Source organism: Muscardinus avellanarius (assembly GCF_963383645.1).
Source record: "Muscardinus avellanarius genome assembly, chromosome: 7".
NCBI classification, from domain to species: Eukaryota; Metazoa; Chordata; class Mammalia; order Rodentia; family Gliridae; genus Muscardinus; species Muscardinus avellanarius.
This window is the reverse complement of record NC_137793.1, coordinates 113,729,756-113,751,940: the sequence shown is the minus strand read 5'-3', so window position 1 is coordinate 113,751,940 and position 22,185 is coordinate 113,729,756. Positions and strand designations below refer to the sequence as shown.

Here is a 22,185-nt window from a genome sequence, read left to right as displayed (position 1 = left end):
ATCAAAGTGAAAGGGTTTTATAGTATCTCTGAAGTATTCCTTAGACTTACTAGATAAGGTTCCGTTTGTTTTGTTGGTAGAATTTTATTGGCTTCATAATAACATACTGGTTTACAGTTGTTTTCTCACTTTCCAGACATTTAACTAAACAAAATTCCATAATTCATACCTCCAAATCTACACTGGAGTAGACTTTAGTGAGATAATGTGGGTTAAAAGACTATCCTTGTTGGTAATTTTGTATGTCTTTCCTACCAGTTTAAATATACAAGCTTCCATGAAGTATTTCATAATGCCATTAGACTGTAATTTATTTGTAATTTCCTGCAGTACTTACACTTCTTGTTAGGCTTTTTTTCCTAAACTAGCTTAAAGACTAATGGAATTTAAATAAAGTATAAAATCTTGGCTAACTTATAGTAAAATTCCTTCCTAATGAACAACTTGAGTTAAAATAGGAATAGCTTATCATGGTTCTTATTTTCTAAAAGACCCTATTCCTTAAAATTGCAAGAATTTGTTTTTTAAATTTTTGTTTATATTCAGAGCTACTTTGTGTGTGGCACTGGGGATTGAAACCAGGGGCATTCTACCTCCAAGCCACACCCCCAGCCCTATTTTTATTCTTTATTTTGAAACCAGGTCTTACTAAGATGTGGAGGGCCTCACAAGTAGCTAAGGCTAGACAAAAACCTGTGATCCTCCTGTCTCAGCCTCCCAAGTGCTGGGATTATAAACATCTGCCACCATGCCTGGCTCAGGGTTACTTTCAAAGGTATATCTAAATGAACCTTATAAAAATATATAAAGTAAGGAATTGGGCATAGTGATGTGCCCCTGTAATCCCAGTACTTGGGAGGCTGGCACAGGAAAATCATAGGTTTCAAGGCCAGTCTCAGCATTAGGTTCTCAGCAACTTAGCAAGACTATTTGAAAATTTTAAGATTTTAGGGTTGTAGTCTGAAGATAGAGTGCCCCTAGGGTCAACCTCTGTCCCCTTCCCCACCAAAAAAATAGTGGTAGAGTGCTTGCTGAGTATGCACAAGGCCTTGGGTTCAATCCCCAACAATGGAAAAAAAATATTTTGAAAGACTGTTTCATCGCAGATTTTCTTTTTTACCTGATAAAGCCCATATTGGTCATCAGTTCTGTTAAGATGGCAAATCACATTTCATAAATTTTATTCATATCAACCCATCTACAGAAACTTGATATTGACATGAAAAGCACAATTAATTTTATTTTAAACTTTTCCCTAGTTGTAAGAAAAGGATATGTTAATAAAGGTGGTTTGTAGTGTCTAGGATGGCTTGCTCCAGGAGGGTGTGATTGTGGCTGGTTTCCTTTGGGATGGAGGAGGTGGCAGCTTCGGTCTAAAGAATCCAGCTTGGTGAAAGCAAATGGCTTTGAGTGTGAATGTGTTTTTCCTCGTTGAGCTTTATTATACCTCAGTCCGATCATTTCATGATAGCACAGGGTCATGGATTTAATGGTATAATTTGCCCTTTTTTGGACAGAGGAAGAGCCAGTGCTCGCTAGACCAGACAGCAGTCGCAGTGAGAAGGAGGCCCCTCAAGTGACACATGAGACAGAACCAGAGCCAGGGTCTCAGCCGCGACCTGCTGTGCTGCCTGGCTACTTCAAGCAGTTCCAGAAGTCCTTGCCACCACGTTTCCAGCGGCAGCAGGTAATATGAGGAACATTTTACCCTGGGCATAGGGCTAAAGGGCTCATTTTATTGTTCGGTAGCGTGAGAGAATAATTGGACACAAAACCTAAAAATAAATGAGGCACAAATTTCCCTGAATACTCAAGAGTTGTTAAGTGGAGGTTCTTTTGTGACCTCCTTCATCTTCCTAGGTACTATCTTCCACTTCTAGAAAGCATATTCTGTCATATAATGAGCCAGTGATTTAATGCTCAAGTCAGGCACAGAGCAAAATGCTTAACTTCTCTGGTCTCGTCAAGTTTTTGGGGGGGTTGTTTTATTGTTTTCGGGGGTGTGTACTAGGGATTGAACCTAAGAGCATTCTACAACCGAGCTACACTTCCAGCCCTATGTGGATTTTTTATTTTTTGTTTCAAAACAAGGTTTCAGTACGTTGAGGAGGGCCTTGCTAAGTTGCAGAGGCTGGTCTCAAATGCAGTCCTCCTGTCTCAGCCTCCCAGGCACTGTATTAGAGGCGTGTACCACCGGGCCTGGATTGTTTTGTCAACTTTCACTGTTGACTTTTCCCTGAAGGGTTCAGAACAGGCCATTATTATTTTCTGATAGGCTTGGTTGTACTAATTTGTCATGTGGACCTGCAGGCTGAATTTGTGAGCAATCTGCTTTTCTAGGAGCAGATGAAGCAGCAGCAGCAGCGGCAGCAGCAGCAGCAGCAGCAGCAGCAACAGGGCGTCCTTCCGCAGCCGGTCCCCTCGCAGCCCTCCAGCACCACCGTGCCCCCGCCCCCACCCCCGCCCCCGCACAGGCCACTGTACCAGCCCATGCAGCCACACCCCCCACACCTGGCCTCCGTGGGCTTCGACCCCCGCTGGCTCATGATGCAGTCCTACATGGATCCTCGGATGATGCCCGGGAGGCCTGCCATGGACATCCCACCCATCCACCCCGGTGAGCAGACAGCCCGAGGCTGGCTCCTTGGCAGTTTGGTGAAATCAAAGATTTGGGGGGATTTCTTTAATCTAGTTCAAATTAAATAGGACTTGCAGACTTTAATTATATTTTTTTCAGCTCAGACTAAATACCAGTCACTTGAACCACCTGTTTGTCACAACCAGACTACTAATTCTTTTACCTTTTGTAAATTTTATTTTAAAACCTTTGAAGTGATTATTTAGGTTATTAATAGCTGTTTCTGGTTACATTGTTTTTTCAACTATTTGAGCATTTGGATTTTGTTCATTTACATATACATACTGCCTAATTCTCTTCAACATTTATCACCCAAACATGAATTTATTTGTAGAAAAGCAGATAAATTAGTCATTTATGGAATCCATTACAGTAAATCTAGATAATCTATTATCAAAATGGTATTTAAAAGCCAAGAATAGTGGTGAGCGCCTATAATCCCTGTACTTGGAAGGCTGAGACAGATCACAGGTTGAAGGACAGTCTCGGCAACATAGTGAGATTCTCAGCATCCTAGCAAAGCCCTATTTCAAAACAAAATGAGGAAATTTAAAGGGCCGGGGGTGTGGTGTGTTTTTTTGTTTTGTTTTGTTTTTGTTTTTGCAGGTCTGGGGATGGAACCCAGGGGCATTATTCTACCTCCGAGCTACAAGGGCTGGGGGTGTAGTTCTAAGATAGAATGCCCCTGGGCTTAATCCTGAGTACACACACGTTGGTATTGAGGAACATTTTGGGGTGGTAGGCTAAGCAGAGATCACATCTTGATAGTTACATTTACACTGATATTTTGAAATTTAGGCAGCATGTTTTGTAGAATATTAAAGTAGCTGGGTACAGTAGTGCATTCCTGTAATCCTAGTCCTTGGAGGGCCGAGACAGGAGAGTCACAGGACTAAGCAGCTTTGTGAGACCCTTAGGAACTTAGCATGGCCCTGTTTCAAAATAAGAAATACAAAGGGCTGGTGGGATAGCTCAGAGGCAGAATGCCCCTAGGTTCAATCCCTGGTAACATTCTCTTCCCCAAAGAAAAGGCTATTAATTAAGCTAGGTTAGTGGAATTTTCATAAGAAACAGTTTTCCCTGAAAATTTATCGCTGTTGATGTAATTCTCATGGTGTTTGTATTAATGTGCTTGGAAATACAATGATTGATATCTTATTTTGTAGGTGTAATATGTAACTTTTTTAGTTTAAAGTAAATAGGTCAAAGTATGGTGGCACATGCTTGTAATCCCAGTACTTGGGAGGTTAAGACAGGAGGATTGCAAGTTCATGGCCAGGCTCTTCTACTTAGTGAGGCCTCTGCAGCTTCATGAGACCCTGTTTCAAAATAGCGAATAAAAAATAGGGCTGAGGGGTTAGGTTAGCTCAGAGGTAGAATGCCCCTGGGTTCAATCCCCAGTACCAACAAAAAATAAAGTAAAATAGGCTGCTATTGTGATTTTATTTGTATTGCTTCTTAATTCCTAATGAAATCTCTTTTAAAAGCAATAATTAAATCTTTTCACAGAATAGCATTCATATTATTTCCATCTTTTTTGTTGCATTATAGCTGTACTGTATAGAGGATTCCACATGGTAATTGTTCTATGTCTTTTTGTGATTTGGGTCTCTTCTGACCTTCTCTTGCAGGAATGATCCCTCCTAAGCCACTGATGCGAAGAGACCAGATGGAAGGGCCTCCGAGCAGCTCCGAGTCGTTCGAGCGCCTCGCTCGGTCCTCGAGAGACCACACCATCTCCCTTCCCGAGCCTCGCGCGATGTGGGGGTCAGACCCCTACCCCCATGCCGAGCCGCAGCCAGCCGCAGCCTCCAAGGCCGCCGAAGAGCCTGAGGATGGAAGGTAATGAATACCCTGCTGCATGCAGAGACCGGCAGAATGCATGCTGTGTTGGGAAGAGAAGTGCAGCGTGTCCCTGAAGACCGTTCTGGTTCGGGGCTGCACCGTGCAGCTCGTTTCCTATTTAGCTGCTTTTCATCTTTGGGCAGGTTTTCTGTTTCTGTTGTTTCTGTACAGATTAGGGCACTGTATAAATTAGTCCTGTGCACTGAATTAAATATTGGAACTTAGCATTTGATGTTAAGAATTGGTAAGTCTTTATTGTAGATGAGAGTTGAAGAAATTTAAACGTATCTATCATGCTTATGTAGTCTGGCTAAAGTGCTGAGACTTTATCATTATGGCAAATTTAAAGACCTAGATAAGAAGAAATGCTAACTTAAAAGGTTACTTTGAAATGGCAGGCAATGGTAGGGACTTTTAACAGTCCATAGCAATATCATTAGAACATTTGTTCTTATGTGGGGCTTATTTTTATAATTATTTTAATTAACAGAGATAAAATAGTAGTCTTTCATCGTAGAAGAAAACTTTTCTTTTTAATGTATTCGAAGTCCATAACAGTATGGTCTAAACATTTTTTTCCTTGATTTTTAATTGTGGCTTAAAAACCCTACATAACATTAGATCTAATCTTGTACTCTATTAAGATGTCTGACTACAATGCACCAATGAAAAGGGTTGGGAATGTTACACGTAAACACAGCATTGTGCAGCGGAGCTGGAGAAATCCGTCCTTTTGCATGACTGGAACTTTATACCTTGAAACCCCGTCGCCGTGTTTTCCCACCCTCGGCCCCTGGCGCCACTCTTCTTCTGCTTTGTGCTTTGAGGGGTTTGATTACTATAGATACCTGCTATGAGTGGAGTCCTGCACTACTTGTCCTGACTAGCTCAGAGGTTCATCCATTGTAGTTTATGAGGGTGTTTTCTTTTTCATCTCTGAGTAGTGTTCTGTTTTATGTGTTTACCACATTATCTGCTTAGCTGGGGTTAAACATTTACACTGCATCCCTTTGGCTGTTGTGAGTAGTGGTGGGCTAAACTTTAGAGAGATGAAGATGCTCTTTGATTAAGGTCGCCCATGGTCACCCATGGTCACACCTTTGCCTCTCGTCCCCACAGGCCCAGCGCTGCAGCGGACCAGGAACAAGTACCTCCTGCATACCCTGTAGAGCACGATCAGGTGGAGCCCCCGCCTAAAGCAGACGTGGTCAGAGAACCGAGTGAGCCGGAAGTGCAGAGGTTTTTAAGTAGATCTGTGGAGGACATTAGACCTCATCAGACTGAGACGAGCAAGCAGCCTGCTTGTTTTGAAATGCCTGGTCAGAAGGTCTTACCCAGCCCTCCAGAAGAGCGGGTTTCGGCTCTGGAAAGTCAGCCGGCCCGGAAGAGAAGTGTTTCCCATGGCTCTAACCATACTCAGAAGCCAGAGGAGCAAAGAAGTGAGCAGGCCATGAGCATTCCTAAAGTGCCCGGCCGATGCAGCGACTCCAAAGAGCCAGCAGAAAGGCCAGAGGACAAGCCGAGAAAGGACGCCTTCCTGCGGTCCTCCGAAGGAGCCAGAATTGAGAAGGTGTACAAGGCAAAATCAGAGACGCGCTGGGGCCCCAGGCCGAGCGCCGGCCGGAGGGAAGACGGTGCCGACAGACCTGTGAGGAGATCGGGCCCCATTAAAAAACCTGTGCTTCGAGACATGAAAGAGGAGCGGGAGCAGAGGAAGGAGAAAGAGGGAGAAAAGGTCACCGAAAAGGTTGTCAGACCTGAAAAGACAGAAAAGAAAGACCTAACGCCGCCGCCTCCAGCTCCAGTTCAGCCACAGTCAGTCCCAGCCCCCGCACAGCCAGAACCAGAGAAAACCCCCTCCCAAGAGACCACAGCTTCGGCTCAAAAGCCCTCTCTGGACGCAGAGAAGCCTTTGGACGCTGTGAGCAGTGTTCAGGTAGAGCCTGCAGTTAAAGCTGTCAGCCCACAAAGCGTCCCCGCAACAGCCCCAGCCGCCAAAGAAGAAAAGCCGCCTGAGAAAGTTGTGAGCAAAGACATCAGTGCAGAGAGGCCGCGGCCAGACTCGCGGCCCGCAGTTAGGAAAGAATCCACCTTACCCACCAGGACCTACTGGAAGGAAGCTAGAGACAGGGATTGGTTTCCAGACCAAGGGTACAGAGGTCGAGGCCGGGGCGAGTACTACTCCAGAGGCCGAAGCTACAGAGGCTCGTATGGGGGGCGTGGCCGGGGCGGCAGGGGGCACGCGCGAGATTACCCTCAGTACAGGGACACCAAGCCCAGGTCCGAGCACGTGCCCGTGGGCCCTCTCAGACAGCGGGAGGAGAGCGAGACGCCAAGTGAGAGCTCTGATTTTGAAGTCATCCCCAAAAGACGACGCCAGCGGGGCTCGGAGACTGACACCGACAGCGAAGTCCACGAAAGTGCAAGCGACAAAGAAAGTTCCAGCAAAGGCAGGCTGCCCAAGAGAGAGGAGCGGCCCGAACACAGGAGGGCCGCCAAGCCCCCGGCGGCGTCTTTCAAGCCTGAAAGTCACGTCAGAGCAGAGAGCAGGCCACTAGAAAAGCCCTACGTCAGGGATGATGAGAAATTGAAACCCGGCTTCCTGCCAAAAGGAGAGCCGACGAGGCGCGGCCGCGGGGGCACTTTCAGGCGAGGCGGCCGGGATCCCGGAGGCCGGCCCACCCGACCTACCACCTTGCGAAGACCCGCTTACCGGGACAATCAGTGGAGCCCACGGCAGGTGGAGGCGCCCAAGCCAGAAGCTGGCGAGCCACCGAGAAGACACGAGCCGTTTATTCCTGTGCCGGCAGATAAACGGCCTCCAAAATTTGAGCGAAAATTTGACCCAGCTAGAGAGAGGCCTCGAAGGCAACGCCCAACCCGTCCACCCCGGCAGGATAAGCCGCCTCGGTTCCGGAGGCTGAGGGAGAGGGAGGCGGCTTCCAAGCCCAGCGAGGCGCCGGTGCCCGCCAATGGCACAGTCAGTGCTGTGGCTCAGGAGCCGGGTAGCACAGCCGGGGATGTTTCTGGGAATAAGACACCGGATTTATCTAATCAGAACTCTTCAGATCAGGCAAATGAAGAATGGGAAACTGCTTCAGAGAGCAGTGATTTCAACGAGAGGAGAGAGAGGGACGAAAAAAAAAACGTGGATCCAAGTGCGCAGCCAGCTGCGAAGGCTGGCGAGCACGCCCTGCCTCCCAAGAGGGAGGCAGCCAAGAGGAGCTTCTCCAGCCAGCGGCCCGGTGCTGACCGCCAGAGCCGGCGCGGCAACGGCGGCCCGCCCAAGCCCGGGAGGAATTTCTCAGGTCCTAGGAATGAGAGGAGAAGTGGCCCGCCATCGAAGAGCGGGAAGAGAGGGTGAGTGCTTCTGTCCAATACAGCCATGCTTTCGCATCTCTAAAGTCGCCAAAGGAGAAATCTTGCTTGAGTAATGCAAAGAGCCAGTCTCGATAAAAGGCCCGAGCATTGTGCTCGCCAAGAGCCCAGGAAGATTGGAGTTCGAGGACAACCCTAGCGAGTGCTAAGACTCATCAAATATAGCGAGACCCTGTTTCAAAATAAAAATAAAAAAGGACTAGAGGTGTAGCTCAGAGGTAGAATGCCCCTGGCTTCACTCCCTAGCACCAGGCAAATAAAAGGAAATATTGGTTATAGTGTATTAGTATTGATTTTAGCATTCGGAAGCATTATAAAGTAGCAATTATTTAGCCAGGCGGGGTAGCACATGCTTGTAATCCCAGTACTTGGGAGGCTGAGAGAAGAGGATAGCAGATTCCAGGTCACCCTTCATCATATTAGCAAGGCTCTCGGCCATTTAGTAAGACCCTGTTAAGTAGAAATTAAGATTCGGGGTGTTTGGGGTTCACTTTAGGCTTTGGTGCTTTCTTTCAAGTTGCTTCCTTACCAGTAAAATGGGAAGAAAGTAATGCTATTCATAAGAACGTGTGAAGATTACTCGATGATGCTTGTGATGCGCTTAACTTGACACTTCCACAGCAAGCAGCCATTATTATACTGTGCCCCAGTTTAAAATGATATTTCCAGCTTTGCAGCCTACTCTGATAAGAATTCATTTAGGCAGTATTGTATCAATCTGAATTTTTTAGTTAGCCATATTTAGCATTTCGTGTTACCACACTGTCAAGGAAGAATCCTTTACCTTCTAGATAAGTTAGAATGGTTCCAGGGAAACCAGGTTTGGTGGCGCATGCTTGTAATCCCAGTACTTGGGAGGCTGAAATAGGAGGATTTCAGGTTTGTGGCTGGCCTTGGCTATTTGGTGAGGCCCTGTTTCAAAAATAAAGAAGCCGGGCATGATGGCACACATTCAGGAGGCTGAGACCAGAGGATCATGGTTTACAGCCTCAGGTACTTAATGAGGCACTCCGCAACTTAGTGAGACCTGGTTTCAAAATAAAGAATAAAAAATAGGGCGGGGAAAAAAAAGGAAGATTACATGACCAGTTGTGTTTGCTGAGTACCTGCATAATGTGAACAGCCTTTTAAAAGCCCATGAGACCAGGATAAGAAAAGTCCTGAACAGAATAATTACGTGAGCATAACAGAACTATTTGAATTTCAAATGATAATATTCAAAGTTGAATTTTTGCGTTAGGTTTGTTCTGTTTTGTTTTTGGTACTTGGATTAAACACTGGGGCACTTTACCACTGAGTTATACCTTCAGCCCTTTTGATTTATTTTGAAATGATCTCGTTAAGTTGCTGGCGCTGATCTCAAACTTACAGTTCTCCTGTCTTAGCCTCCCAAATACTGGAGTTACAGGTGTGTGCCAACATGCCCAGCAAAGTTTTTTGTTGTTTTTTTTTTTTTGGTGGTACTGGGGGTGGAACCCAGAGGCTTTCTGCCTCTGGGTTATACTCCCAGTACTCCCAGACCTATATTCTATTTTATTTGGAAACAGGGTCTCACTAAGTAGCTGAGGCTGGCTTTGAAACTGTGCGATCCTCCTGTCTCAGCCTCCCAAGTGCAGGGATTACAAGATAGTCACCACGCCCGACTAGCAAAGATTTTTTTTAAATATGTTTACATCGTATCGATCTAATAGTTTATAGAATGCTTTTTTAATTTTTTATTTTTATGCATTGCCCACTTTGGAAAAGAATCTAGTTGTAAATACTGTGGACCTGATAATAGAAATCTACTGCTATAAATAGTGTTACGTAGGTCATTTGTAATCATGTACAGTTGAACACAGTAAAAGCCTTCAGAATTTAATTGCTGGGAAGACATTTTTGGGAAGCTCAGTTTTTGTTTGACTACGCGAAGGTAGTAATATCTCGAATTACTATTAAAATTATTTTGTAGACCATTTGACGACCAGTCTACGGGCACAGCTGGTATTGACCCTGTCAGTGCCAGCACTGCGCATCACCAGGACGGAGTCCCTAATGGCACAGGACAAAAGAGTGCCAAGGAGACTGCTGGGAAAAAAAGAGAAGACACCAAGCCCGGCCCCAAGAAACCCAAAGAGAAAGTGGATGCCTTGTCGCAGTTTGATCTCAACAATTACGCAAGTACGGATGGGTTCCCTTCCTTTGCTCTTTACCTCGTAAGTTTAAGTAGATGCTACGGAGAAGTCCTCCAAGAAGGAAAGAGACAGTAAGGTAGAGAGGGGCAGATTCTGAAACACTGATTCACCTGAATAGTGCCAACTTTCAGCATAGTTTTCAGTGCTTAATAAAATGTTTTGTTAAAAAGATAATCCAACAGGGCTTCACTGCTCTTTTTTAAAACGAAAATGGATTAACTCACCTTAGCTTGCTCAAGAGGTGTGAGAAAACTCAGTGAAGATGCGTAATATCTTGTGTGGGTTCTACTTATGGAGAAACAAACGGAAAGAAATGCCAAGCTCTGTGGGCTGTGGCCTTGGCACAGCTGGTGTCTAGTGATCAGTAATGGGATGGGAGACAGCGCTGCTGTGGAAGATGCTTTAGGAAAGCCGTGGAGCTGTCGAGTATTAAGTGCGAACGATGGCACAAGCAGAAGATACTGGCTGAGGAATAGCTAGGAGTACATCCTAGTACACGTCCACGTGCACTGCTTGCCGGTCATGCGTAGGCAACTGAGGCTGGAAACCCTGAGTGAAACAGACTCCTCAAGATCAGAAGGTGGTGAGAGGAACGCAGGGCTAGGTCTCGTCATCCCGCCTTGGGGTAGGTGGCTCTTCTCCCATCTGATTAGTGGTTATCTGTACATCTTCAACCCTGAATTGGGCCCCAGTCCAGGCCATCGGCATCACCTGCAGGTTTATGGGAAGTGCAAATCTTACCCTTCCCGAACCTCCTAAGCCAGCGCCTGTGGGGAGTGGGCCACACAACCTGTGTTTCACAGGTTCTGTCCAGTGATTCCAAAGGATGGGCAGATTTGAGGGCTACTGTTCTAGACTCCCATTTTAGAATTCGTATGGATCAGCGAGGCCCTCTGCAATTCACTGAGACCCTGTTTCAAAATAAAGAATAAAAAGTAGGGCTGGGGTATAGCTCGGAGGTAGAATGCCCCCGGCTCACATCCCTAGTACCGCAAAAAAAGAATTCATATGGAAAAGAAACAAACTGATCTTAGTTGCATGTTGAAGATTTTCAGTTGGAAATCTTAAGGATTTAAGATTTAAAGGACTGACTCTCTAGGAGTGCTCTGCACTGTAGGTGCTTTGGGACCATCTCTGGAAACACTTCTAGTTGTCACAGCCAAGGTGAGGTGCTTCTGACAGCTGGTGATGCTGTTAAAACTTGTAGGACAGCCGGCCTAGATGTTAATAGGGCTAAATGTAAGTTAAGATTACCATAAAATTTACAAAACCAGACAGATGTCTTTCCAAACTTATTTGCCAATTTTTTCTTTCTTATAGAGGTTTTGGAACCAGCCTAAGCAACTTAAGAAGGCCCTTTCAAACTTGTGAGAGCCTGTTTCAAAATAAAAAAATAATGTGGGGTTAAGCTCAGGCAGAATTCCCATGGGTTCAATCCCAGTACTGCCAAATAAAAGTTGTAGTTTTGAAAGTCTTTTATTATTGGATTAAAACATAAACAGGGTAAGACCTTTCTGAATTGATAACAAAAACTTACCTGTTCACCTTAATTTGTTAAAATTTTTAGTTAGCCATATCTCCTAGCCTAGAATATCACAAAGCAGAAAGCATGCTGAAGTGGTGTGTAGTTGGTGGGCTAACTTCTGATCGGTAGTAAAGACGCTCCTTGGCGAGGTGGTTGGCAGAGTAACGGTGGCGTGGTGACCAGGGAGCCACACACACACTTCCCTGTAGTCTCCTCACCTTGGGTGTGTGCCCGCGATCCCCCGCAGAGGCCTGAACCACAGATAATTCAATCTGCCAGGCAGTGAGAGATAAGCAATTAAAATAATGTGCTATAGTGACAGTTATATGAATGTAGTTTCAAAACATCTGTGCAAAGCCTTGAAGTGGGTGAAGCAGTGCAGTCAGCACACGTGAGCCCCCAGGATGACTGAGGGCAAGAGGAATGACTTATGCAGAGGCACACCCACACAAGACTTCCTCAGGTGATTCATAATGACATGACGTCAGAATGGCTTATGTCTGAGTTTTCCATTTAATATATTTTTTTGAAGATTTAAAGAAGTTTATTAGAAAGATAGAAATACAGCCGGGCGTGGTGGCGCATGCTTGTAATCTCCACGCTTGGGAGGCAGAGACAGGAGGATCGCGCAGGTTCGAAGCCAGCCGCGCTGGCGTAAGAGACCCTGTTTCAAAAATATAAAATAGGTCTGGGAGTGTAGCCCGGAAGAAGAAGGGCTTCCAGGAACCCCAGTACCACCAAAAAAGAAAAGAAAAGAAAAGAAAGATAGAAATACAGAAAATAGAAATACAGCCCCATGCCAAGATGGCATGGGGGGGTGACTCGAAATGGATACACCCTTTATTTAATATATTTGGACCACAGTTTTCTGTGGTAAGTGAAACCCTCCTAAAGAGCAGAACTGCAAGTAGGAGGAGCTGCTGAAGCCAGTTGACTTGCGACGTGTTTCCCCATCTGCAGCAGCACACAGCCTGGTGCCTTCCACAAGTCTCACGGGGGCCTCTTGCTGAAAGTTGCGTGCGCTGCACCTTGTGGTTGCAGATCTCTTAAAGGACTTAAAAGACAAGTCATCATGTTTTCAATAGTTAATTGGGTTTTTTTCTTTTGAAATCAAGTTTTAATAGAAAAAGTGTGACTAATTTTTGAAAGAGGCCAGTTTTTATTCATTTTCCTTCTCAGTCTCCGTAAGTTTAAGCTTTTAACTATTTCAAAGGAATTATTTGTAGATTGCCTATGGGCCACTTTCTGTTCGTATAATTATATCTATAAGTAAAAATCATATCACCTGAACGGATTTGGCATGTTTTTCCCCCCAGTAATAGGGATGGAACCCCAGGACATTCTACCTACAAGCCCTTTTTTTTTTTTTTTTTTTTTTTAATTCTTTGTTTTGAAACAAGGTCTCAGTAAGTTGCTGAAGGCCTCACTTAAGTAACTGAGGCTGTCTGTGAACTGTGATCCTCTTGTCTCGGCCTTCCAAATGCAGAGATTATAAGTGTGCACCACCACGCCCGGCCGAAATATCATTTAATAGATTTTCTTATCATCTCTAGGGTATAAAATAATTTTAGAAGAGCCAAAGTATGGTTAGTTTGACACCACGTCAGAAAAATATTTTATTTGGAAACAGTCTTACTACGTTGCTGAGAGCCTCACACAGTAGCTGAGGCTGGCTTCAAACCTGTGTGATCCTCATTTCAGCCTCCCAAGTGTGGGGATTACAAGTGTGCGCCACCACACCCAGCTAAATACTATGATTTTTATTTTATTTATTTATTTATTTATTTATTTATTTTGGTGGTACTGGGGTTCCTGGAAACCCTTCTATCTCCGGGCTACACTCCCAGACCTATTTTATATTTTTTTATTTGGAAACAGGGTCTCTTAGGCCAGCGTGGCTGGCTTCAAACCTGAACGATCCTCCTGTCTCTGCCTCCCAAGCATGGGGATTACAAGTGTGCGCCACCACACCCAGGTGTACTATGATTTTTAAAGCCTTCTGCAAAGCCAGGCATGGTGGCCCACGCTTGTAATCCCAGTACTTGGGAGGCAGAGACAGGAGGATCGTACAGGTTCAAAGCCAGCCTCAGCTACTTAGTGAGGCCCTCTGCAACTTAGTGAGACCCTGTTTCAAAATAAAGAATAAAAAGTGGGGCAGGGGGTGTAGCTCAGAGGTCAAATGGTCCTGGATTCTATCCCCAGACCCACCCACCCCCCAAAAAAAGCCCTCTGCAGATCTGAGGTCCAGATGTAAAGTCACAGAATAACATTGATTGTTAGGCATTATTATTCAAAACAGTTAAGAGACCTTGCTTATAAAATTTTTATAAACATATCTACTCCAACTCTACTGTAACACACAGTTCTCACAGAGTGGAAAATAGAGTATACTGTAAATTTTTTTCTGCTGGGCAGCCATTTCTTTCTTTTGAAACAGAATACTCTTTCTGCACACGTGCAGGTGTTGTCATCATTGACGATCATCCCGAAGTCACGGTGGTTGAAGACCCCCAGTCAAGTTTGAATGACGATGGCTTTACTGAGGTGGTTTCCAAAAAGCAGCAGAAGCGCTTGCAGGATGAGGAGCGCAGGAAGAAGGAGGAGCAGGTCGCACAGGTGCAGCTCGTCCCCCGCTTGCTGCTTACTTAGATTCTTCTTATTCCAGCGTTGAAAGCGATTTCATCTTAACTTTCAACCACCTTAACCTGTATTTAGACTAGTTTTTAATAAAGTCAAGTCATAGCTTGCCGTTCACCTTAGAGCAGACCGTCTTTTGTTCAGCGGTACATTTAGTACTTAGTGTACTGTTCATGCTATTTGCCTCATGGTAGAGTTAATTTTATTTTCTAAATCAACACCAACACCGTGACCCAATAGATGACAGGTTCTTAGCCTAGAAAAGCTTCAACTGTCACCTAGTGTATTTAAATGCACAGGTGAATCAAGATAAATTAATTGAGCATAATGGAACCCATAATCCTTGTAATCTTTGGAGCCAGGCTCAGAGGTCATTTGGTTGGTTGATGGTAAAATAGTAGTGCGTTTATCCTCTAGAGCCACCTAGGCTCCAAATTAGTGTTTTGTAGCAGGCATACACGTTGAATGAAGACACCAAGTAGCCTTTTGTCAGCTCAGCTCAGGTACTGCCACCATATAAATTTCCTGCAAACTTCCTTAGTATAGTATATTTTTTGTTTAAAATCTCATTAGTAACCATGAAATTCTTCCTGTGCGAGTACCTATTTGGAAAAGTCAAAGTGCTGAGTTAAGCACTAGGTCGTTTTGTTAGTGCATGCGTGGGGGGGTCTTTCAGCTATATCATTGACGGTGGCTGCCCCTATTTGTTTAAGGTCTGGAACAAAAAGAATGCAAATGAAAAAGGAAGGAGTCAGACTTCTAAGCTTCCTCCAAGGTTTGCCAGAAAACAGGTGACGGGGGCCCAGCCAGTCCCATCTCCAGCCGCAGCCCTCGCCGCAGCAGCTCCAGCCCCTGCCTCAACCTCAGCTCCGGCTCTGACATCGCCCACTGTGCCAGCTCCTGCCTCCACTGCAGCCCTGGTTCTCACAGCCCCTGCAGCTCTGGTTCCAGCCTCCACCCCGGCTCCACTCCCAACCTCGGCCTCAGCCACAGTTCCAGCCTCCACTTCGACTCCAGCCATAGCCGCCTCTTCAGCTCCAGCCTCAGTCCCTGCGCCAACCCCCATGCTGGCCCCAGCCTCAGCCTCGGCCTCAATTCCCATCCTTGCTTCAGCCCTGGCTCCAGCTCCAGTTTCAGCCCCAGCTGTACCCGCCATCTCAGCCTCTGCTGCTCCCGCTTCAGCCCCAACAGCCCCAGTCCCACTTGCTGCAGCCGCCTCCCCAGCCACAGCTGCAGCCTCCGCCGCTCCAGCCCAGACCCAGGCGCAAACCCAAAAGCCAGTGCAGAGCCCACTCCAGGCCTCAGCAGCACCTCCAAAGCAGCCGCCGCCTTCTCTCAGGCCGCCTTCAGCTCAGGCGCCTGATGGCACGGAGTTCGTAGCCACAGGAAAATCCATCCAGACCCCACAGGCACATGGCACTCTTACATCGGAATTCTGGGATAACAAGGTGGCCCCACCCGCCGTGCTGAACGACATCTCTAAGAAACGTGAGTGTGTAATAGGAAGTGAAAGGCAGCGTGGTAGTGGAATGCTAAGGCTTATTTGCAGTTTGATTTGCACATTCAATTCTTTCTAACCATCTCATTTTCTTAGTAACTGGAAACAATAATAGTAACACTTTCTTAAAATCTCCACTTCTCAGCCACAGCTAGGCATGGTGGCACACACTTGTAATCCCAGTACTTGGGAGAGAGACTGAGACAGGAAGCTCGCAGGTTCAAAGTCAGCCTCGGCATCTTAGCAAGACTAGTGAGACTGTGTTTCTTTTTTGTACACAAGTTTTTTTGGATAAAAACATAACATGCAACTCAGAGGCTTGCATTGACTTTTAGCCTGTAGGAATCTATGTGAAAAGTCACTGTTTTGTGGTATAGACACCAGTGTGAGAAAGAGTTAAATGGACAAGATTATTCACTTCCAAAGTTTAATGGTCACCTTTCCTATGGCTTCCTTCTCTCAGTAGGTCCCATTAGTCCACCGCAACCGCCTTCTGTGAGCGCGTGGAATAAGCCCCTGACGTCATTTGGATCTGCCACTTCTCCGGAGGTAGGAGCAGACCTGACGACTTCGGTAGGTGTTGAAATAATTGCTCAAACTTCAGTGTGCTTGGGTATCACCCGGAAGGCTCTTAAACAGGTTGCTGAGACCTGCCCAAAGTCGATTGAGCGCTGGAACATTTCTAACAAGTTCCCAAGTGATACTAGACCTCTGCATTTAGAAGCCACTTCTCACCTTTGGGTATAATTAGGCTTAAACGTTTGTTTGAATTCTAGTCTCGAGGAAAAAGACCTTGTGACGCAGAACATATCTAAGTGTCGTTACTGTTTTCTGGACTTTTCTTCTAACTCGTGAGCTTATAAGACTGGGACTGAAGCCAGGCAGAAGGTATCGTCCTAGGCTCCCTGGCGTGCGTGGGGAGTGACAGGGAGTGGCAGGCAGTGCTCCTCCTGGTGGTTGCTATGCAGCGAGGAGAGTGAGGGGAATGGGAGCAGTTCCCAGGGCTGTGGAGGTGCCTGGCCAGGGATCCTGCTGAGGGAAGAACATTTATGTGTCAATTTGAGGTTTGTAGTGGTGGTTGTTGTTTGAGACAGGGTCTTAATATGTTGCTCACCAGGCGGCCTCTAACTCGGCAATTCTCCCGCCAATTCTCTCTCAGCCTCTCAAGTAGCTGGGACAAACAGGCATACACGGAAGTTCTCAGCCCTAGGTGACATTTGATTTAAAAATCTGAAGGAGTGTGAGCCCTTCAGACATCTAAGAAAATGTGGCCAGGCGTGGTGGCACATTTTTGTAATCCCAGTACTTGGGAGGCTGAGACAGGTTCAAAGCCAGCCTCAGCTACCTAGGCTCTCAGCAACTTAGTGAGACCCTATTTCCAAATAAATATAAAAAATAGGTCTGGGAGTATATCCTGGAGGTAGAAAGCCACTAGATTCCATCCCCAGTGCCAAAGGGAAAAAAAAAAGAAAATGTGGATTCCTAGTTCAGAGAATAGCGATTACAAAAGCCGTGCATGAGTCAGGACCACGTCTGGTGTGTTTGTAGCACACAGTGAGACTTTGTGGTTGGGATGAAGTGGGAGGGAGAGGTGAGGACGGGCAGTGAGGCGTGGTGGGGTGAGGGCTCTGACTCCGTGGTTCTACTGGGATAGTCATGAGGAGGGCGCCACAGGCCAGGGACACCGTGCCCACGGTTGTGAGGATGGTCTGTTCTCTGGGTTTCTGAAGACCAGACTGGCTTGTGAAGCACGGGCTGTCAGAAGAGGAGTCAGAGAGCCATGGCCCGGGCCGTAGGAAGAGCAGACTCAGCTGAGACCAGGAAGCCACGCGCCGGAGGCTCAGGGAGAGGAGGAGAGGAGAACTCGCGTTCAGTTCAGTGCGTGTTCGATTTGAGATTTGTTGCACACGGGAAGTGGAAACACTATGGGTAGTTGGATATAAGAGTCTGTAGTTCAGAAGGCATAATCTTGTTTGGAGATAGGAATTTGCAACTCATCAACAAATGGGTGGTCTTCAAAGCAGTGGGTAGATGAGATCACCAAGGGAGAGTGAGTTGTGGAAGTAGTTAGGAGAGAGAGTCCAGGGATGTTGGGGCTTTCCTGCTCAGAGAAACACTGACAGTGAGGAAGTCCCTGCAAGCCACGTGAAAGAGTAAACACGGATGAAGCGTGGAGTGCTGCTGGTGCTGACCTGGCATTGCTGCTAGCATGGCGGCTGCTGACAGCCCCAACCAGACTGCTCGTGGGAAAACAGCCTCCGAAACCTGTCTGAATGAGTGGAAGAGAAAATGGGAGGATGAGCGTGGAGAGCGGGCTGCCTTGTAGCATGTAGGTCCAAATGCTGATGATGTGTCTGCGGCGCCACGGTGGCCTTCAGGGCCCAGCGACACTCAGAGTAGATGTGGCTTGTGCAGGCACAGCCCATGTGTGCACAGCAAAAAGAAGTCACAACGACACAGCCCAGCACATCCTCTGCTGAGCGGCACACAACTATAATTACGCTGTAAAAGGGTGAACGAAAGGGGCAGTGGGTGAAGATACAACTGAGGGGTTGTGAAGGAACCTTCCCGTGGCTGCACCTGCCACTGTAGCTTTCCGCCGTGGGTCTGGAGTGGGCCTCATCCTCCGTTCTGATCCCAAAGCTCTTTGGAGAACTTGTAGAAACATAGTAAGGCTCACTAGAGTCAATACCTAAAGCCTTCATTTCATAATTTCCTTTTGCCTGTAGGAATTGGCGTTATGATAAATCTTAGCAATTTTTATGCAAAAGGTTCAAGTTTTTTTATGCTGATAGGAAAAACAGTGGAAAGTATATTTATGTCGCTTCTCAGGCTTGTCTTGCAGACATTCTTCTACAAGCTTATAATAAAGGGGTTCACACATTTCACCATCGAGCCTAGATATTTGATGGTATCTCTTTTTCTCGCTGTTTCTTTGTCTCCTGTATGTCTTTACATTTTCTAGGTAGAGGGATTTTGTGAACGTTGGTTCTTCATATGTGAAATACTAAATTAGCAAAGTTGGTATTTCATAAGATGGAAACGATTCTGGTGGGTCTTTTTCTTGGGTGACCCTAGGGAAACATGGTTCTTATCATTCCTTATATGTATTTTATGTAAACATTTTCTGACTCAAAGGATACTGTCTTAAAACTAATGTTCTCTAATAGTCAGTGTGTTTTGCTGTTTTGTAAAACTGTATCTAGCTTTTAGCTGGGTGGATTGGAACATGCTTGTAATCCATGTGTGTGTGGTACTGGGGGTGGAACCCAGGGGCTTTCTTTTTTTTTTTTTTTTTTTTTTCTTTTCTTTTCTTTTTTTGTGTGTGTGTGGTACTGGGGTTCCTGGAAACTCTTCTACCTCCGGGCTTACACTCCCAGACCTATTTTTTAATAGTTTTTCTTTGGAAACAGGGTCTCTTAAGCCAGCAAGGCTGGCTTCGAACCTGCGCGATCCTCGCATCTCCCACTAAGTAGCTGAGGCTGGCTTCGAACTTGTGCAATCCTCCTTTCTCTGCCTCCCAAGCGCTGGGATTACAAGTGTGGGCCACCACGCCCGGCTCCTAGTAATCCTAGTACTTGGGAAGCTGAGACTAGAGGATCTCAGGTTCAAGGACAGCATCAGCAATTTAGTGAGACTCTAAGCAACCTAGTAAGGCCTGTTTCCAAATAAATAAAGTCAGGCTGGGCGTGGTGGCACACACTTGTAATCCCAATACATGAGAGGCTGAGACAAGAGGATAGCAGGTTCCTGCCAGCCTCAGCTACTTAAGCAGCTTAGTGAGATCCTATTTCAAAATAAAAAATAGGGCTGAGGTGTAGCTCAGAGGGACAATGCCTCTGGGTTCAATTCCCAGTACCGATGATGATGGTGATGATGGAGGAGGAGGATAGCTTTTATTGTGGAGCACTTCCCATGCATCTTATCTTTTAGATTCAGTTTCAGTATGCTCTCTTCGGGAACCTTTCTCTGTCTACCACGTTTTTTACTTTACTTGGTGCGTTGTCTCACATTCTAACGTTCTTGGTGGTGGTCCGTGCACACGGCACTAGGTGGGCTTTCCACACGCAGGGTATTGCGGGACACTGTCACTGAAGGTGCTTCCTCCATTGGCCTCCCTCTCCCCTTGCCCAGCCCACCTCCTGGCTCCTCCACCGTCTGCAGTCCCTCTGGTATCCCACTTACTCCCTGCCTTCCACACAGGAGAGTCACTTGCTTGCCTTTAAGTTGCTGAGGCCGCATTTCCTGTCTCAGCCTCAAGTACCGGGAGTGCAGTACCCACCAGAATGCAAGTTAGGTTGCCTAGCACAAGGGAATGTGTGCGGTGAGTTGGCTGTTGAGTGAGTTCTGGGTGTGTATGCCACTTTACCACCACAGAGCACTTTATACTTTCCTTTTCAAAGCAGACTTCCGAGTAGGTGACGTTGGCCTTGTGGTCTCTCGCTCCCGTTTGCACATTCCTCTGATGCTTTTACGCTTGTCTTAGATGAAACAAGCCCGCCATGCTGGCTAATCCCAGTCCTCAGGGAGGTTGAGGCCAGCCTCAGCGACTTAGCGAGGCCCTCAGCAACCAAGTGAGACCCTGTTTCAAACTAAAATATAAAGCTGGGCTGGGGTACAGCTCAGAGGTGTACGGCCCCTGGCTTTTGCCCCCAGGACCCCCAACACACACACGCACACATGCATCACAAGGCTGTGAGGAGAGCCAGAACATTAAAATAAATGTTGGTTTCAGTCTCGTGCTGGTTTTCATTTCGTCAGTTATTTTCTAATATCGATCAGAGTGTTTAGAGGAAGCTTCTCTTAAAATGTGATCCATGTCAACCAGGCACACACACTTGTCGTCCCAGTACTTGGGAGGCTGGGATAGAGGGATGCCAGGTTTGTGGCCAGCAACTAATGAGGCCCTGTTTCCAAATAAAGAATAAAGTAGGGCTCGGGTAGAATGCCTCTGGACTCAATCCCCAGCACCACACCAAAAGTAATCAGTGTCAGTCTCCGTTACTGTGTAGATTGCTTGGAATCTCCCTCTGTTGCGTGTTTTAAAATGCATAGTGCTATATAAACCATTCAGTCAGATCTGAACTCAGCTTTGATAGCAATTTTTGAATACTCTCTCACTAGGCAACAAAGAATGGTCAAGAGAGTGGGGTTGAAATTGGAATTGACACAATACAGTTTGGTGCTCCCGCTTCAAATGGGAATGAGAGTGAAGTCGTGCCTGTGCTTTCGGAAAAGCCAACCGACAAGGGAGCTGAACCCAAGGAGCAACGGCATAAGCAGCCGCGGGCAGGGCCCGCCAAAGCCCAGAAGGTAGGAGCCGGGTAGCAGAGCTCTAAAGCGAGCTCAGGTTTTGGTGACCGCCTCTCGTGGTGCCCTGTATCACAACCTCTGCCTCATGGTGCCCTGTATCATAACCTCGGCCTCAGCTTCCAGATCTGAGTCCAGTGGAAAGCAAAGAGCACAAGCCTGGTCCCATCGGGAAGGAGCGGTCGCTAAGAAACAGGAAGGTAAAAGATGGCCAGCAGGTGGAGCCGGAAGGACCAGAGAGGCCGAGCCCCGCAGCAGTGCGAAGCGCAGACCCTGCGGCACCAAAGGAGGCCAAAGCCGCCTCGGAGATGCCGCCTGAGATAGGAACAGTGATCTCGGTGTCGACTGCAGAGTACGGCGCGAGTGCCAAGGTGAGCCCGGGGCCGAGGGCGCGCGGCTCTGTACACTTGTGAGCTGTCATTTTTTATTTTGTGGTGTGCATGTGTGATGTAAAGAAGTTGTCTGCAGTAAATATTTCTATTTTGCTAATGTAGTGGAGCCTTATCTTGCCTACTAGTGAGATTCTACGTTGAGATGGGGCACTATCTGAGCCCAGGTTAGCCAGCTTTCTTTCATGGTTGGGTCAGATGACTAGTTTGGGCACTAGAGGATGTGAACTTGGATTTAGAAGCCATATATTTTTTCAAATATCTTCAGCCCTCTGTCTCTGTTCATCTTCCATAGTTAAAATCAATTACAGATCCAAAATATTTTTTAAATACTGCCTCTGTATCACAGGGTGTTTTTTTTTTTTTTCCTTATTTCTTAGGTAATACAGTATAACAACTATTTGCATAGTATTTACTTTGTATTGGATATTATATGATCTAGAGATGATTTTAAAGTATACCAGAAGGTTATATGTATGCAAACACTACACTTTTAATATGCTAGGGGGCTTGAGCATCCATAGATTTCCCTGTCTGCAGGGCTTTCTGGAAGCCGACCCCCACAGATAGGGAGGAGACAGCTCTACTCACTAAGCACAGGGCTTAGTGAGGGGCTGGGAGGGCAGGTGGAGGAAAACACACTTCTGTCTGCCACCCTGAGTTCACTCTGGTCGCTGAGCATGATGGTAAACCTTCTGTGTTATATAAATAGTTCTCTCTTTTTAACTGTCATACAACTGACAGTTAAAAACTCAAGTGATCCAACTCTACCATATTTAAAGGAAAGATGT

General features: G+C 46.3%; 1 protein-coding gene across 2 annotated transcripts in view; it reads left to right on the top strand.

Annotated features, from left to right (window-relative positions):
- The window catches only part of PRRC2C (proline rich coiled-coil 2C), a gene marked incomplete at both ends in the record, with an annotated part of 58,028 nt that overhangs the window by 14,541 nt on the left and 21,302 nt on the right, over nucleotides 1-22,185 (top strand). For both annotated transcript variants that reach the window (XM_080698610.1, XM_080698609.1), the window contains 10 exons: nucleotides 1,518-1,687; nucleotides 2,356-2,617; nucleotides 4,270-4,480; nucleotides 5,603-7,843; nucleotides 9,813-10,021; nucleotides 14,022-14,176; nucleotides 14,911-15,685; nucleotides 16,159-16,244; nucleotides 20,820-21,008; nucleotides 21,125-21,376. In XM_080698610.1, coding sequence (XP_080554736.1) covers nucleotides 1,518-1,687; nucleotides 2,356-2,617; nucleotides 4,270-4,480; nucleotides 5,603-7,843; nucleotides 9,813-10,021; nucleotides 14,022-14,176; nucleotides 14,911-15,685; nucleotides 16,159-16,244; nucleotides 20,820-21,008; nucleotides 21,125-21,376 — 4,550 coding nt within the window. The remainder of the gene's footprint in view (nucleotides 1-1,517; nucleotides 1,688-2,355; nucleotides 2,618-4,269; nucleotides 4,481-5,602; nucleotides 7,844-9,812; nucleotides 10,022-14,021; nucleotides 14,177-14,910; nucleotides 15,686-16,158; nucleotides 16,245-20,819; nucleotides 21,009-21,124; nucleotides 21,377-22,185) is intronic.